Source organism: Elephas maximus, chromosome 5, assembly GCF_024166365.1.
Source record: "Elephas maximus indicus isolate mEleMax1 chromosome 5, mEleMax1 primary haplotype, whole genome shotgun sequence".
Lineage (NCBI taxonomy): Eukaryota > Metazoa > Chordata > Mammalia > Proboscidea > Elephantidae > Elephas > Elephas maximus.
In genome coordinates this window covers 23,957,297-23,975,532 of record NC_064823.1, presented here as the reverse complement: position 1 = coordinate 23,975,532, position 18,236 = coordinate 23,957,297, and the positions used below count along the sequence as shown (strand labels likewise).

At 35.5% G+C, this 18,236-nt stretch overlaps 1 protein-coding gene across 4 annotated transcripts in view; it reads left to right on the top strand.

Annotated features, from left to right (window-relative positions):
- SPATA5 (spermatogenesis associated 5) overlaps positions 1-18,236 on the top strand; it is a 350,714-nt gene that overhangs the window by 131,850 nt on the left and 200,628 nt on the right. Inside the window, exon 15 of one of the 4 annotated variants that reach the window (XM_049885373.1) lies at positions 456-8,144. The exons of the other annotated variants lie outside the window; for them this stretch is intronic. Within the exon in view, the coding sequence (XP_049741330.1) occupies positions 456-563 (108 nt within the window). The 3' untranslated portion in view covers positions 564-8,144. Of the gene's footprint in view, positions 1-455; positions 8,145-18,236 lie in introns of those variants that run through there. 4 annotated transcript variants of the gene reach the window in all.

Genomic DNA, 18,236 nt, shown 5'->3' with positions numbered 1-18,236 from the left:
TCAACCTTTAGGACGAGTGATTGTACTGATGAATTGGAGTGTTAGTAATGAATGGAATACAGTTCTAATCACCTGGATTTTGCTTTTTAGATTCCATATATAACCCCCCCAATACCCCCAACTCTGGACTTGATTTGAACGGTTTATTGTTTCTTTGTCATAGATGAGAAGACGACCCTGGTCATAGACAGTTATGGGTTCACGGGCAATTTTCCAGCTATTTTGAGGACATTTGTCTTTAGAAACGGTTATAATAAGAATTTTGACTGAACAGAAGTCTAGCAGTATAGAATTAGAGAAATAAACAACCACAAAAAATCTCAAAAGTTTCTGTACCTTTAACAAAAACTGTTGGAATGAGCCTCTACCTCAATAGTGAATGTCTGAGCTATTCAGGACGCTAATTTTTTTTTCCTTAAAGATTTCTAATGGAATTTTACAACTTTCCTCTAAAGCAGGAGTACTCTACCTGGCGGTTTTGTCCCCCCAGGGGACGTTTGGCAATGGCTGGAGACACTTTTGGTTGTCGCACTGGAGGAGTGATACTGACAATCAGTGAGTAGAGGGCAGGGATGCTGCTAAGCATTCTAGGATGCACAAGAAGACTCCCCAAAACCCAGTTTCCCGTAGCCCAAGGTTGAGAAACCCTGCCCTAAAGCCTGGATTTTTATCTTGATAGTTTTTCCAAATGAATAGCACATTCATGTTTACAGTATTTTATAAGGAGATTTTGTTTTGTTTGAATTACAAAAAAGAGAAAGGAAATCAGTGTCTGACTGATTTGGAGATTTATAGACACGGTAACACAAACATTCCTTGAAAAAATGTCCCTGGAGATGCTAAAGTGATTTCATGGTACAGAGAAATGGAAAACAATCCTATTTCATCATAGAAAGACATGAGGACTTCTGTATTCTTTTTTTCCCTTTGCAAGTATGAAGGCAAACTTCTTTGTAGGTGATGGAGTTGTGGAGAGTTATTTCTGTATTGGTGAATTAGATCATTTAGTAAAAATGAGTAGTGACAATATCTATAAAATTCGCTTATCTTGATAGAATATTCAAGAGCCTGAAGTACTGGATTCACTTCCCACCTGTTATGGGTTAATTATTTAATATCTAAGCCTCAGTTAACATATCTGGAAAGTAATGTGGCTATTTAAAACTTCTGGGATTGATGTTTGCTAATTCGTATTTAGTAATTTCTGTTGGCACTTCACTTTTCTCAGGTGAATTAAAAGAATCGTTCGACCTTTAACTAATTGGTTGCTTGACCTCAGCGTAAAGCGAAGGCATTCCCTTGTTCGTTTCACAAATGAAGTTATTAAACCTGCAATCATTTGCATTGTTGTCTGCTTAGTCACAATAATGTGCAGTAGGTGGACGTATATATAACCACACATGTGTAAACACAAACATACCTAGTGACTTAGAGGTAGGGAAGTTGGGCACTGACAAGAAGTGCTTACATGGCATCCCAGAGATTTAGGTCTTTGGAACCTGGCGTGCGATCCAGAACATATTCATGGTGACCTTTAAGGTACATGGAAGTAGTACACGTGGTAAAGAATACAGCCTCTGAACAGATTCATTGGTGCTCCAACCACTGTACTAAAACAAAAACAGACATTGAAGAGTAAATGAGAGTGATTTTTTTATCTCCACTATGTTAAAAAAAAAAAAAAAATTTCTGTTCAACTTATTTTTTAAGCAATTATGTTATTGCCATACTACCCACACCCAATTAATTAACTGAATGCATGCTGTGAAAAAGTTGTGTTTTCTGTAAAGGAGGAGAGGGTGAAAAAAAATGAGCTTGGAGTCGCAAATCTCATAGCAAGTGACTTTGGTATTGTTTACATGCTTAAGAAGAAGTTGTCCCTTCCATGGAGATGGTCAGGGGACCTGTATCTATCACCACCAAAAGCGTTAGGGCTTTTTTTTTTTTTTTTCCCATAATGAAGGGAACAGCCTGACCTATGCAACATCTAGTATAGAGAATATTTCAGACAACATACTGGATCTCGGCTAGAGGTGAAAATGCAAAGATGTCTTAGAGATTGTAGTATATAAAATAGTTTCACTGATAACATGAAAAATATGTTATCATATATTCTGTGCTCTCCTTTAATCATTTTTTCATTTTTAAAGGAAATTTTTTTTGGATAATTTTTGAATAAGCATATATATTACATGATTCAAAAATCAAAATTATAGAGAAATATATATATGGTGATTCCTTGTTCCCACCTCTGCACTCCAGCTTTGTTTCCCCACCCCTACTTTGACCTTGTCCTCCTCTCCCTTTTTTATTCATTTCTTCTTTATTCTACCAATGTTTTTTTTTTTAAGTACAAGTAAATGTGTACATTAATTCTTGTTTCCCAACACCCCCTGAATATACAAAATACAGCAAACTGCATACACTTTTCAGCACTTTGCTTTCTTCATTTAGCAAATGTGTCTTGGAGATCTTTCCTTATCATTATGTATTTAAATTCCTAACCTCCTCATTTTGTACTTTTGGCCAAGCATTCCGACAAAATGCTTCCATACTCCTTGTCTCTGATAGCAGGGAAACTGAAGGTGGAAGTAATTATGTTTTACAAGACTTAAATGTGCTAGATAAATGAATAAATTAATAGGGTCTATTAAAAAAAAATCCACATCCTTAAATCAAGAACCATCTTTGACTAATATAATTGTGCAACATGGAAAGCACTAGTGATAGACTCTAGCATGAAACTCAAAAGTGGACTGCATCTCTGAGTTTCAATCTCAATGATTGTAGGAACACATAACACAAATAAAAAAGGTTAATAGAAATAGAAGGGAAAAAAAATCCTGACCTAAATTATAATTTTTCTTTAAATTTGAAATGATATCTTAATAAATTTAAAAGTATCCTTTGTAAAGTAGAAAATTGAAAAGGAAATTAATTTTTAATGTTATTTAATGTAGTGTCTATATGTCATCTAAAAGCATCTTAGGTTGTCTTATGTATTACACTCCTCCAGAAACAGTGCTCTAAATAATCTCTAACCTCCCTTCTAGTTGTAGTGTTCTGTGATACTTGATATGCATTGTATTAAGGCAGCATAATCAAAGCTACCTGAACTCATAGGGTCGATGTGAGTCAGAATTGACTTAAAGGCTGTGGTGAACTCCCCATTCAGTATTCCAGTGAATAATCACATAGAGGAGATTCGGTCTGAAGACAGACTGTCTTTAGAAAAAGTAGCCTGGGTAGGTGGAAGAGTAGAAGTAGCTTAGGAAGAAAACCGTGTTTATTTAGCCAGTTGTGAGAAAGAGAAATATTAGGTGAGAAAGTTCTTCAGAGGATTCAGAGAGGTTTCTGCCAAATTAACAAATTGCTACGTTTCCATTTCTTACATTAAGAATACTGATCCTCCTATAATATTTGATTTCTGGCAATGATGAGAGACTAGAAGAGGTTTGAAAACCTGTTGCTGTCAAGTCGATTCCGACTCATACCAACCCTGTAGGACACGGTAGAACTGCCCTGTAGGGTTTCCAAGGCTATTTTTTTTTAATCTTTATAGAAGCAGGCTTCTACATCTTTCTCCTGCAGAGTAGCTGATGGGTTCAAACTGCCGACCTTTTTGTTAGCAGCCAAGTGCTTAACCACTGTGCCACCAGGACTACTTATAAGAGGTTTGATTGTGGGTATATTTCTGACAAAGCTGTACCATCACTGTTAACTGAGGATGTACTATGTGCCTGATGCTTTTCTGAATTCTTTATATAAATTACAGCAACCATACAAGAGTACTCTTAATCCTGTTTTACATGTAAGCAAATTGAGGCACAGAGGTTAATTAGATCAAAGTTATATGACTAGTAAGTAATGGAACCAGATTGACTCCAGAATCTAGGATCTTAGCCTGTATATTTGTAGGGTTTCTTTTAAAAATAAATAATTAGGGACTTTGAGTTTTCAGTGCTTACTTACTTTATCTTATTTTGTTTCAATTGCTTATTTTATTTCTTGAAGCATACTAAATGTAACCAAAACAAACCCAAACCTGTGGCCATTCAGTTCTGACTCATAGTAACCCTGTAGTCATTTTCTCTTCAATATCAAAAAAAATCCAATATATTCAGGTTTTCTGTATCTGATTCTGTGTTTTGTGGTAACTGGCTGTTCTGTGGTATGTTTCCTCACTGTGTATGTGTGTGTGTGTGTGAATTTTTATTGTTAGCTCAGGTTTTTTTTAGAAAAAAAAATTTTTTTTTTTTTGAGACCTGAATCTAAAGTTTTTTTTCTATCACACTTTTTATTTGTTTGCTTGTTTTTTTCTGCAAGAGACCTGGAGACACTATCAACCAAGGACCACTTTTAAAAAAAAAAAAAACATTATTTATGACATAATTTCAGAGTTACAGGAAAGTTGCGGTAATTTTACAAAGAATTCCCTTATATCCATAGCCCAGATTTGCCAAAAGTTAACATTCTTCCACATTTGATGGATCATTTCCTTTCTACTTGGATTTATATATTTTTTTCTGAACCATCTGAAAGGAAGTATCAGACACTGTAAGAGAGCCCTGGTGGCACATGGTTAAAGCTCTCGGCTGCTAACCAAAAGGTCAGCAGTTCAAACCTACCAGCTATTCTGCGGGAGAAAGGTGTGTCAGTCTGCTTCCATGAAGATTTACAGCCTTGGGAATCCTCTGGTTCAGATCTGCTTTGTCGTTTTGGTTGCTGTGAGTCAGAATCGACTGGAGGACAGTGAGTGTGGTTTTGGTAGCAGATACTATGCCAGTATACAATCGCTATGAGTTGGAATCGACTCAGTGGCAGCAGGTTTGGGTTTTTTTTTTATTGTACTGTGCCCCTTGACCCCTAAACACTTGAATCTATATTCCCTAAAAACAAGGACATTCTCTTACATATCCACAGTATAATAATAAAAACTAGGAAACTAACAATGCTGTTACCGTATATTATAATGCCGTTATCTAATCTATAGACCCTTTTCAGAATTTGAGAATTATCCCCATAACGTTCCATATAGAAAAAGAATTTTATGCTACAATTTGTTGTCATGTCTTTTTATTTTTCTCTAATCTGAAATAGTTCCACCATCTTTGTCTTCCATGATTTTGACATTTTTGAAGAATTCAAGTCAGTTATTTTGTAAAATGTCTCCCAGTTTAGATTTCTCCATTTCTTCATTATTAGATTCAGGTATGCATTTTTGGCAGGAATATTGCAGATGGGATGCTGTGTTCTTCTCGGTTCATTGTAGCAGGAGGTGCATGACTTTGATTTGTGCATTTACTGGTGATGTTAACTTTGATCATTTGATTAAGGTGGTGTCTGTCAGATTTCTCCACTGTAAAGTTATTATTTTCCCATTTTTAAATATCTGATGTTTGGGGAAATACTTTGAGACTGTGTTGTTGTTTTTAGTTGCAGTGGAGTCGACCCTACGTGTGGGGAGTAGAACTGCTCCTTAGGGTTTTGAAGGCTGACCTTTTGGAAGCAGATTGCCAGGCCTGTCTTCTATAAATACGCTAATAGTACTGAAACTTTCACCACAGTTTTAGAATCCATTGATGATTCTTGCTTGAATCAGTTATTATTATGATGGTTTTCAGTGGCTAATTTTTCAGAAATAGATTGCCAGGCCTTTGTTCTGAAGCACTTATGGGTAGACAAGAACCTTCAACCTTGGTGAGCAGCTGAGTGTATTAAACCGTTTGCACCATCCAGGGACTCCTGTCAATTTTTTCTTTATTTCTTCTCTACCCAAAGCCAAGGGCAAAATAGCATACCTCCACAGTCACTCACTCTGTTGGCGGGTTAACTGTGTTGGCCTACCAAAGGTGTCACCTCTTAGAGTCACTGCTTTGTATTATAGTCTCTGACTCAACCATCCACCAGTCCCAGGCCCTGGATTATTTTGCCCTTGGAGGTACATGGAGCTCATTAAAACTCAATTTATAGACCGCCAGAGATCCTCAGATACACTCATGGCAAATGCCTGCTCTAGAGCTAGCTTGCCCTTGTGAATGTTTTGTTTTTTGGGAATTCTTCTTGGGAGGAATGAAATATTTGTGGAGAATTGGGATTAACTAATTTAATGCTGAAAATAAAAAGATAAATCTAGGTGTGAGCAAGTTTCTTCTGTCTTTAAGGCACTTTATTTTTGCCACCATCTCAGTCTATGTCCTCTCTCTGACTCTTGTCTTTGGGAGCCTAAGGATCATAAAGCTGGCTTTCAGAGAGTGATGAGATGAGCAGCAGTAAGTAGCCTTGATCTTTTCTGAAGTGTCCAGGAAGTTATGTACTTTCCTGACCAGTTTCCAAACTTTCTATTCTTAGACATAAAAGATTATGGTGGAATAGTGTAGCATGCAGGGTGGGTCCATTTTTACTCCCCACTTGGCTTCCAGTTTTCAACTTGTTTATTCTTGAAAATCATAACATTTCCTGCCAAATTTGATGACCTGGTTGTGCTGGGACTTAAAGAGCATTAGGCCAGATCACAACAATAAAGGTTCAATTTAGATAGTAATGTGCTAATGAGGCCATAATTACAGAATATTTCCTTGTAGTGAAGTCACAGAATTTATCATCAACCCTGATTAGCCATTTCAGTTTTGTCTTAGTTGTTGCAAGGACTGGTCAAGGGAATGTGGATAGATTCCTGTAAATTTGTCACTGCTGTTGAGGGAACAATTGCATTACATTTGAATTTCTACAGTAAATCATTGATACAATTCTCATATTTAAAGTTCTGCCTTTATCTTTCTGATATTTTCTGTCTTACCTTTACCAAAAAAACTTATCAGAGAAATTCTAAGAATAAGCAATAAAAACTAAGGGCTAATGATAAGAAAGAGCTTCCGTGCACTGGTGACATAATTTTATCCATTCCTATAACCAATAAAAATTTTAATTTATTAGTTAACTATCCTTTCAGTTTATTTTTCTTAACTTACTTTTCTCATTGTGTGTGCTGCCATCATGTATGTGGCCCTATCATAAGACTGAATGTTGGAAAGTAAGGATTGTTACTTCTGTCAGTATCAAGATACCTTGTGTAACCTTCTTGATCAAATAGAATATTTTATTTGAATCAGATTCCACAGGCCTTTTTGTTATCCCTTGGAGTGTAATGAACCTTTCTATGTTCTTAAAGATGAGTATGCTTGAGACTGTTTACAAAACTTAGTAGAAGGCAGAATTTTATCTTTTTTTCTTTTAAACTAGCCTTATCACTCTCAAGGAGCCGTGGCAGCACAGTGGTTAAGAGCTACGGCTGCTAACCAAAAAGTCGGTAGTTCAAATCCACCAGCTGGTCCTCGGAAGTCCGATGGGGCAGTTCTACTCTGTCCTACAGGGTCGCTATGAGTCAGAATTGACTCGATGGCAATGGGTTTGGTTTGGTCACTCGCAAGGATACCATTACCCTGTATCTTTCATTTCTGACCTGTGGCCCATTACATTCTACCCAATTGCCTGTTTTTTCCTTGCTCGGTGTTGTTTTGTTGCCTCCCTCATTTCGGTACATCATCCCAAATTTCCTTATGTAAATTCAAAATTTACCTGTTTTAGTGTCTAAGGCAATACCTAAAGGAAGTCAGATAAACATTTCCTCAGGATGTGCCGATGGACAAAAGCTAGATTTGCTCTAAGGTACCTATATTCATTTTAACTGTGTTCTTCTAGATGTAATACTGCTACTTTTGATGTCTAATACAGGAAGATATCAGGAAGAAAGATTTTTGATGTTGTGTTGATAAAGTGTTCTTTGTATACATAGGACTTTTCTCTTTGCATTTGTATCAGTCCCTTTAATGAATAAAGTATAAAGCTGTCCTTTTGGCCGTGCCATCTTTTTTTGATTAAGCATTTATTGGGCAGTGTCTTGGCTTGTGGGGAGTGTTCTGAAATCCACTTCTGCTCTCCATCCAGATGTGTCCTGCTTGCAGTGTAGATTAAAATGTTTGCACTCCTCAGTTTGAAATTATCATTCCTGTTGTTTTAGCATATGTATTTTACTTTCTGAAAACCAGCCTTTTTAACCTTTTTTGCAAGGAAAGCACTTATTTAGGGAGAAACTTTTCTTTATTTTTCTAATAGGTTATTGCATCAGAAAAAAATCTATTTTATTTAGTATGGAACAAAAAACTGATATTTCTAATTGCAGGAGATCTTTAAAATATCTAAAATACAACTATAATTATTGCTATAAAATATGTTCCTGTTAATAAAGACTATATGATAATATTCAAAGAAGAACGTGCAGTTAATTCTGCTTTTCTCAAATTTTATTTAATAACATTATATAATCTTTGTCAACTCAAAAGGAAGATGTTATCAGGCCCCTCCCTGCCCGTTTAACTTTAGAGAGAACTTAGCTTGGTCTGTTGAGTAGACTCTGAATCAGTGTAGCACTGTCACTCATTGTGAAAATATTTACCGAGGCGTTAATGATTTTTAATCTTTTTCTAGGAAGTATTAAAAAAAAAAAAATTAGTGTTAACATCTCATATCAATTTTATTGTAATATTGGGAATATTCAGTTATGAAGAAGAATAAAGCCTTGCTCTAAAACAGATGATGTATTCTCCCAGTAAGCACATGTGTTTACTGGACCTCTACACTTCCTGACGTTTATTTTGTTATTTTGTGAATGTGAATTTTAAGGGAAACTTTTATTATTGCAATGTTCATTGTTTAAAACTGACATTACAGTGACACAAGGTAGTGAACTTGGGCCAGAAGTATTCCAAGTGATTTGCTCTACAAGCAAAAAAAAAAAAAACCTAAATTGAAATCTAAGTGTTGTATTTCTTTTAACATAAATTCTTTTGCAAAGAAAATGTACCATTAAATTCAGAAATTGTCAATTTCAATGATTTTGTTCTGTGGATACTAAAACAAGAGTGCTGTCTTAATTCAGAAGAAACATTACTTTTTCATTTGCTCTGACTGTTGCTACTTTTACCAATGGCATGTGAATGTGGTCACTTTTGAGTTGCATGCTTGATTCTAGATGTCGCACATAAACAGAGTTTGGAGAGACTATACTTAAATGTATAGGAAGCAGTGTCATCAGGAGGTCAGCTTGAGATTTTTTATGAAGTAGTACATACATTTTTCTAGATAAGTATAGGAAAATGGGAGGTCTTGGCTAGATGATGCCATCTCTTGGAGCTAGAAATAACTTCTGGGCAGAAAAAGTAACATAAAATATTTTCCAAGTTTTTCCCAAATATTAACCTGTCATTATTCTTTGAGAAATGAGCTTGGAAACTGATGTACAAAGATAATTGAGACCATTTGGTACTAACTCCCTCATATGTGCGAATCTTCATCTAAACATAGTTCTGCCCTGTGCCCTGTTTTTATGTGCTGCTCCTTTACTCTCAGAGAAGAATGCTTTCTCCTTAAAGTGAATTGCTCCCCTTATTGTCTGTATCTCATCTCAGTTTATCAAATTTTCAGCTCTCTAGTTCCTCCTTACTATACAACTTTATTAAAAGTAAATTTGTGAAGGCCGTCATCAATGACTAACAAAATTTAATGACTTCTTAGGGATTTTTACTTGTGTTGAATTCCACAAATTCTATCCTTTTGACTACTCGTATCTTCTTGAAACTTTATATTCCATTACCTCTAATGACACAGCCATTTCCCCTTCTGATAATTCTGTGTCCACTTCTCTTTTATTTCAGGTGAATTTAAGAAGCATCTAATATGTCATAGGAGTTGGACAAAAATCTGAATCCAGTCAGGCACCCTGTTTTATTCTTTAATTCGTAATGTATCTCAGTTTCTTTTTCTTTACCCCATTGCTTCCATTCTGATTCAGTTCTTTCCCTGAATTATTGCAATTGACTTTTAACTGGTTTCCGTGGCTCTCTTCTCTCCCTCCTTCATTTCATCTTCATTCTATCTTAGAGTACTCTGTAAAGGGCTTTTCTTTTTCCAAGTTATTACACTGCTCAGGAACCTACCCTGTTGTTTACTTCATAAAGTCCAGCTCTTCATTCTGGCTTTTTTAGTTTGCAAAATTTGGCCCCAGTCTCTCACTTTTTGTTTTCTTTGAACATTTATCCGTTTATCATTGCAATTAAGTCTCCCAGTGTTGTGTGCTCTGCAAATGCTGTGTTCATGATTTCTTCTTGTCTTTTATTAATTTTGGACCATCCTCATTACTTTTCCTCAACTATCTCAGTCTCAACAACCTTTTTCATTAAGTTTTTGTTTTTTAACTAATTTGGCTCTTATCTCTTTTTTCTAGCTTACTTTTATTCAGTATCACTTAGTTCTTGATTTTCTCTAATGGTGTATTACTTTCCAGATACTTCTATCCATGTAGTAACCTGTATTTTGAGGTCAGAGAAGTCAAATTATATTTTCGAAAGCTGTCACATAATAGATATTCCATAAATATTTGACAATTGAGTGAAAATAAGAGACAAGTTAAATATTAAATCTCTTAAATTTTCATAGTCAGTAATGAAGTAATTTCTTAGTACAGTTATTTTTTAATGATTACATCATAATTTTATCAAATCAACTTTTATAGTTATGAAAATTACACATCAGCAGAGGGCAGTCAAGGTAAAATTCATTTGGCTGCCTTGTGTAAAATTAAAATTCTATCTCTTTAAGAGTTACTCTACTTGAGATATTAGTTTTACTTTATAATTCATTTGTAAATAAATTTCAGAACTTTTCAGTTGATAGGTTTGTATCATTATATAATTTTTTTAGCCTTGTAAGGTAAATATGTATTTTTTTTTTAATGGAAAAAACATTGAGATTAGTTTTTTAGGTCATGAAATATTTTATTCTTTGATTTTTTTTTTTTTTTTGCATTTTAGATGGGTGGCTACTTTATGTATATACTTTTGTTTTTCCTGCTTCGGTAGCAGTATTTGTAGTAAATTTACTTTTATTAATTAGGTTACTTTTCATTCAGTAATTTTCCCGTGTAAACTTATTGAGGAAAACGAATTTTTATTAGAGGCTGTGGTATAACACTAACTAAACTTAGTTGGGCAAATTCTTAAACTTTTATTGCATTTTCCTTCCTGAACCTTTCCTTTGGCAGACTGCAAACAATGAGTGGTGTATGTTTATAGACGTGCTCATTTTCACCTCCACCTCCTGGAGGTTTGGTTTTTTGGTTTGGCTCCTCCTGGAGGTTAACCTAGTACTTATTAAAGGAGAAACACCGTTTATACTAAACAGTGTTTAACGTATACTGATGGTATTACTGTGTTTCCTGTTTTATGTTCACAGTAAGAAGATTCTGAAACCTGCCTTTGTGTAAATACTTCACTGACATTCCAGACAAGTATAATCTTGTCTTCTGGTAGGCAGGAAAGAGTGATGTCCTGGAATGCTGTTAGAGAAGGAAATCTCTTTGTGTTCCACAAATGATACCCCTAAACCTTTTAAGAATATAATTTAAAAATGACAGCTCTGTATTTGCTTTTCCTTCTGTTTATTAGCTTTGTACACATTTAGTTTAGAAATGAATTTAGTAAAAAAGAAAAAATTATTGTGGCTGAAAAAGAAGCATCTTCCTAGCCGTTTGCTGGAAATTGTTGGTAAAAACATTAAAGGGTAAAAATAAAAGCAAATTTAGTAAATAATTTTTACTGTTTTATTCTCTTAGCTTAAACTTTTTTTGATACTTGAATCGAGGCTTGTGGTAATTCTCTGCAGGCTTAAAAGATTTGGTGTTTCCCATTCCCTCCCAGAATTTCCACTAAAGAAATAATTTTTGGAGATTGTAGACCACAGATTATTACTTTTTAAAAGCTAGTTTTAGAGTTTTTATGTCATTTCAATATTGAATGTTTCATCAGAATATATAAAAATCAGAGCCATATCACTTTAACATTTAATATTCTAATGAATGGATTTTCTTATAGCTTAAGAATTCAATTTAAGTAGTACTGAAGTTTCTGTTCAGTATCAAAAAAGAGAATATATGTGGTTAAATTATTGCCAAAACAGATACCATAGACAGAACCTGTGTCTAATTTCTAGGTTAGTTTTTCTTTATTTTCTTCTTCCTTGTTACTCCCATACCTTATTACCTACAGTGATTCTCTGCTTCTGCCCTCACTCGCTCAAAAACCCAGAAAAATGGAGAATCACCTGCAAGAGTTTCCAAATACAAGGTTAAAAATGCTTATCGGCCACTTTCAAACTGTAGAACAGTGTCTCACTTTTTATTAACAAATAATTGTTATATTATTACTGAATATGTCATATACTGTGCCCTTCATTTAAAAATATTTTCTTGAAATATGTTGAACATTATTCTTCATTTATGCTCTTTCCGTAAATCTGCTGTGATGACATACAAAACACTGAAGCTATGCATCTTAAATTAAGAGTCTTTTAAATGTAGTTCTTTAAAACAATGCTGCTAACGGGTATGGTCATTCCATGGTAATTTGATGGTGTCATAAACTTGGATTCCATCTTATTGCTGTACCATCCTTTAAGCCACATGGTAAGAACATCCCAACATCACATCCATTTGCATCCATTCAGGTCTATTGGAACAAGGAAATGAGGTAATAGAGAGCTCCCTCCTTCCCTGTAAGAACATGACCCATAAATTGCATGCATCATTTACATCCCAGATTTTAGCTACATGACCACGCACATGTATGTATCCTCTATTTTGAGTGGCTGTGTGCACAACTTGAATTCAGGGGTTTTATTGCTAAAGAAAAAAGAAAAACTAGCCTTCTCTGCCATTATGTGTTAGCAGTGTTCACCGTTGTCCACTCCTTTCTCTTACGTTGGCTTACAAAACACAGTAACTCCCTAATTTTTCTTCCATTTCTCTGCTGCCCCCTCGCCAACCATTTGACTCCTTTACATATTCTCTGCCTAGGCAAAATGCAGTTCATCAAGGCTGGACACTAGAATCCTTTTTTTTTTAATTATTTTCTCCATCCACAGTCAGTCTCATCAGTATCCATGGCTTCAGTTATGGGATTGCATGCGATTCAGCTCATATTTTTACTTTGAGTTCTTCAACTGTTTGCTTAGATGTCTCAAAGGCATTTCAAGTTCAACATATCCTAAATCTAAGTTTTGCTTTGTTTTATATATAATCATTTAATCTTAACAACTTTATGAGGTAAATACTATTGCTATAAGGGGTTAAGTGTTTGCTAACCAAAAGGTTGGCAGTTCAAATCCACCAGGCGCACCTTGGGAAACCAGTGGAGTAGTTCTCCTCTGTCGTGTAGGGTCAATTTGAGTCAGAGTCGACTCCACAGCAGCGAGTTTGGTTTTTTGGTATACCATACCTCATCCTGCAGATGCCATTTGTCTAAAAGACTGTCGTTTAGCTGTTGAATTGCCTGTGCAACTCTTGTCAAAAATCAATTGATCATATTTCTGTGGGTCTGTTTCTGGATCCTCTGATCAGTTCCATTGATCTGTCTATCCTTTAACCAAACTACACTGTCTTGTTTATCATAGCTTTATTGCAGGACATAAAATCAGATAGTGCATGTCTTCCAAATTTGTTCTTTATTTTCAGAATTTGTTTTAGCTATTCTCATTCCCTGGCTTGTCTATAGCAAATTTAGAATCAGGATGTTAATATCTTCAAAAAATCCAGCTGTGATTTTGATTGGGATTTTATTGAATCTATAGGTCAATTTGGGGAGATTTGACAACTTAACGATATGGAGTCCTCTAATCATGAACATTATATATGCTTATTTAGGTTCACTGTATTATAGTTCAGAGCATACAGACCTTGCATTTATTTGCGTTTATTTTGTTAAATTCGTCCTTATTTCTGTTTTTTTTTTTTTTTTTTTAAGCATTATAAATGGTACTATTTAATTTTGGCTTCCAGTTGTTTATTGTTAGTACGTACAGATACAATTGATTTTGTGTGTGTGTGTTGGAATTTTTTTTATTTTTGATCTTAAAACATGAAGCAAGGTGACAACATATTAACAATTGGCAATCTTGGGATTCTAAGTAAATATGTGAATGTGATTCACTGTACTGTTTTATACTTATAAAATTCTCAAAGCTGAAAATAAAATCCCCTTTCCCCAGTACTACCTTTGCCCCAAACAAATTTAATTAAGGAAGTTAGCAAAAACTTTTTTTAGACTTGGGAACCCAGGCTGAAGACCATTTAGTTTCATATAAGCTGTTAAAAGTTTGGAAAACACAACTTTTTGTTAGTAAGAGAGTTTGTAACCCTTTCTCTAAAAAATCATGATAATTATAAACTTAAAAGAAGTTGCAAAGATAACAAAGAGAAGTCGATGTACCCATCATCCAGCTTCCCCCAGTGGTAGCATCTTTTTTTCTTTTTTTTTAATTGAGACCAAAGTTTAGTAGTGGTTACCAGGGATGGGAGGGAGGAGGAATGAGGGGAGTTATTTCTTATGGAGTACTGAGTCTTGGTTTACGGTGATGGAAAAATCACATTAATTAAAGGAAGAGTTGCGCAGCCGGTTATTTTAAGTGCTCTCAATAAGGTGTACGCCTGAAAAAAGTTGAATTGGCAAAAGTTGTGTGATAGATATACTTAAAACAATGACCAAAAAAAAAACTAGCTACTGAGGCTGCATATGTACAGCCAAAACACTGCAGGGGATTTGACTCCTTGGTTGGGAGGTTTAGGGTCGTGGTTTCATGGGACATCCCAGTTAATTGACCTAATAACGTGTTTAGTGCTTATGTTCTACTTCCTAGTTTGTTTCATGGTGTGTGGGTCTTAAAAGCTTGCAAGCAGCCATCGAAGGCATAACAATTGATATTTGTTTGCCTGGAGCAACAGAGGAAGACGGAGAGTCAGGAATAGGAGGAGGAAATGGAATGCATGGCTAATTGCCTCCATGAACTACTGCCTCCTTTACCATGAGACCAAGAACTGAATGGTGCCCAGCTACCATTACTGAACATTTTGATTAAAGATTCTGTAGAAGAATCCTGTTCAAAAGAGGGGAAATGCAGAACAGGATTTCAAATTCTCATGGACTCTAAACTTTCTGGAGCCGTGGAAGCTGGATGAACCCCTTAAACTGTTGCCCTGAGATAATCTTTAAACCTTAAACCAAAATTATCCCCTGAAGTCTTCTTTAAGCCAAACAGTAATTTAGGTTAACTAGTAAAAAATGTCTGCCTCGAATGTTATACACTTTTAAGATCTATCTAAATGGGATCAAATGACAACAGCAACTCGAAAGATTAGATAGGAACCTTAGGGGCCAGTGAGTTTGTTCGTTTGTTTGTTTTTTGCTTTAGTTTGGTTTCTCATTTAAACATTTATACACAAATTGTTTCATAATATTGGTTGCAATTCCCGCAACGTGTTAACATTCTCTGCCTTTCCACCCCATGTTTCCTCTTTCCATTCGTCCAGTTTTCCTGATCCTTCTTGCCTTCTCATCTTTGTTTTGGGGCAGGTGTCGTCCACTTGGTCTTGTGTACTTGATTCATCTAAGAAGCACGTTCCTCACATGTGTTATTGTTTACTGTCTAATATTTAGCTGAAAGGTGAACTTTGGAGTGGCTTCAGTTCTGAGTTAGAAGGGTGTCCAGGGACCATAGTCTCTGGGCTTCCTCCAGTCTCTGTTAGACCATTAAGTCTGGTCTCTCTTTTTTTTAATTTGAGTTTTATTCTACATTTTTCTGCTACTCTGTCTGGTACCACTGTTGTGATCCCTGTCAGAACAGTTGGTGGTGGTAGCCGGGCACCATCTAGTTCCTTTGGGTTCAGGTTGGCGGAGGCTATAGTTCATGTGGTCCATTAGTCCTTTGGACTAATATTTTCCTCGCGTCCTGTGCCTTTGATTTTCTTCATTCTTCTTTGCTCTGGATGGGATGGGACCAATAGGTGTATCTTAGGTGGCCACTCACAAGCATTTAAGACCCCAGATGCTACTCACCAAAGTAGGATGTAGAACATTTTCTTTATGAACTATGTTATTCCAGTTGTCCTAGATGTCCCTGAGACCATGGTCGCCAGCCCTTAGCCCCAGTAACTCGGTCCCTCAAGGTGTTGGATGTGTTTTGGAAGCTTCTGTGACTGTGCCCCCTTTGTGCTCTATTATATATATATATGAAACATATATGTTGTTGTTAGGTGCTGTCAAGTCAGTTCTGTTCCATAGCGACACCATGTACTACAGAACGAAACACTTCTTGGTCCTGTGCCATCCTCCCAGTTGTTGTTATGCTCGAGCCCATTGTTGCAGCCACAGTGTTAATCCATCTTGTTGAACATTTTTTGCTGACCGTCTACTTTACCAAGCATGATGTCCTTCTCCAGGGATTGGTCTTCACCAAAATAGCTGATAACACATCCAAAATAGGTGAGATGAAGCCTCGCCATCCTTGTATCTAAGGAGCATTCTGGCTGTACTTCTTCCAAGACAGATTTGTTGATTCTTCTGGAAGTCCATGGTATATTCGGTATTTTTCGCCAACACTGTAATTCAGAGCCATCAGTTCTTCATTCTTCCTTGTTCACTGTCCAGCTTTCACATGCATATGAGGCAATTGAAAACACCATGGCTTGAGTCAGGCACACCTAAGTCTTTAAAGTGACACCTTTGCTTTTCAGCACTTTAAAGAAGTCTTTTGCAGCAGATTTGCCCAATGCAATGTGTCATTTGATTCTTGACTGCTACTTCCGTAGGCATTGTTATACATGCTGTACATACAAATATATACGTAAAAATATCCACAGCCTAATTTATATACATGAGTGGATATACTTCTTTACGCCCTCCTTTCCCCCCATTCAAGATACGTATCTGCTTATGTTTCTGCTTATAATTTCTTTTTTTTTTTTTTTTTACTGTTGTTGTAGGATTGTATGTGCTGTAGTATTTACTGTAGTTGCCTCTGTGTGTGTGTGTGTGTGTGTTTCTCTCGAAGTGTCTTTCTTTGCCTTGGTCAAGGTTGAAAGTGGTCCTTTTTGCCTGCAGTTTGCTATATACTCCTTTACTGGTTGTGGGAGTTTTTTTTTTTTTTTTTTTCAGATTTCTTAGTTATCTGTGTAATCAATCATGGCATCTGTGAATGAAGACAGTTTTATTTCTTCCTTTCCAATCTGCATTTTTTTTTTTTTTAATTCTCTTATTGTACTGGGTAGGATTTCCAGTGCCATGTCGAATATAGGACTGATGAGAGTGAATATCCTTGCCTTGCTCCAGATCTTAAGGAGAAAGCCTTCAGTGTTTTAGTATCAAGTGTGATGGTAGCTTTGTCTTTTTATAGATGTCCTTTAATAGGTTCAGGAAGTTTCTTTCTATTCCTTGTTTGGTCAGAGTTTTGGGTCATGAAAAGACTGAATTTTGTGAAATGTTTTTTCTACATCTATCAATATGATCATGGGATATTTCTTCTTTAGACTGTTAAAAACAGATTACATTGATTTATTTTGAAATGTTAAACTAGCCTTGCAATCGCAGAATAAATCTTAGTGTTAGTCATGTTGTATATTCTTTTATATATTGGAAGATTCAATTTGTAAACATTTTGTTGAAGGTTTTTATATCTATGTTTATGATGGATTATTTATCGAATTTCCATTTCTTATACTCTGTCTAGTTTTGGTATCAGAGTAATTCTCACTTTCTAAAATGAGTTGAGAAGTAGCCTCCTTTTTTCTAGTTATTGGAAGAGATTGTGTAGAATTAGTATTATTTCCTCCAAAGTGTTGGGTAGAATTCTCTGTTAAAACCGTTTGAGTCTGGAGTTTTCTGTTCGTTTTGTTTTAACTATAAACTCAATATCTTTAATAGGTAGAGGACTATTGTGTTTTCTTCTTGAGTAAATTTTGTTAGTTTGTGTCCTTCAGGGAATTGGTTCATTTCATCTAAAATGTGAAATTTATACCCATATTGCTTATTGTTTTCCCCTTATCCTTTAATGTGTCGGCGGGGTGGGGGGAGGTGGTGGAGGGTCTTCAGTGATACTGTCTCTTTCCTTCCTGTTACTGGCAATTCGTGCCCTCTCTCTTTTTTTATTTGTCAGTCTTAGTAGAGATTTATCAATTCTATTGATCTTTTCAAAGAATCAGGCTGTGGTTTCATTGATTTTCTCTCATTGCTTTTTAGTTTTCAGTTTTTTTGGTTTTTGTCCTTATAATTTTTCTTTTTCTTTTGAATTTTGTTTACTCTTTTTATTCTGGTCTGATAAGCTGGAAATTTATTTGAAATCTTTCTTCAAATGCT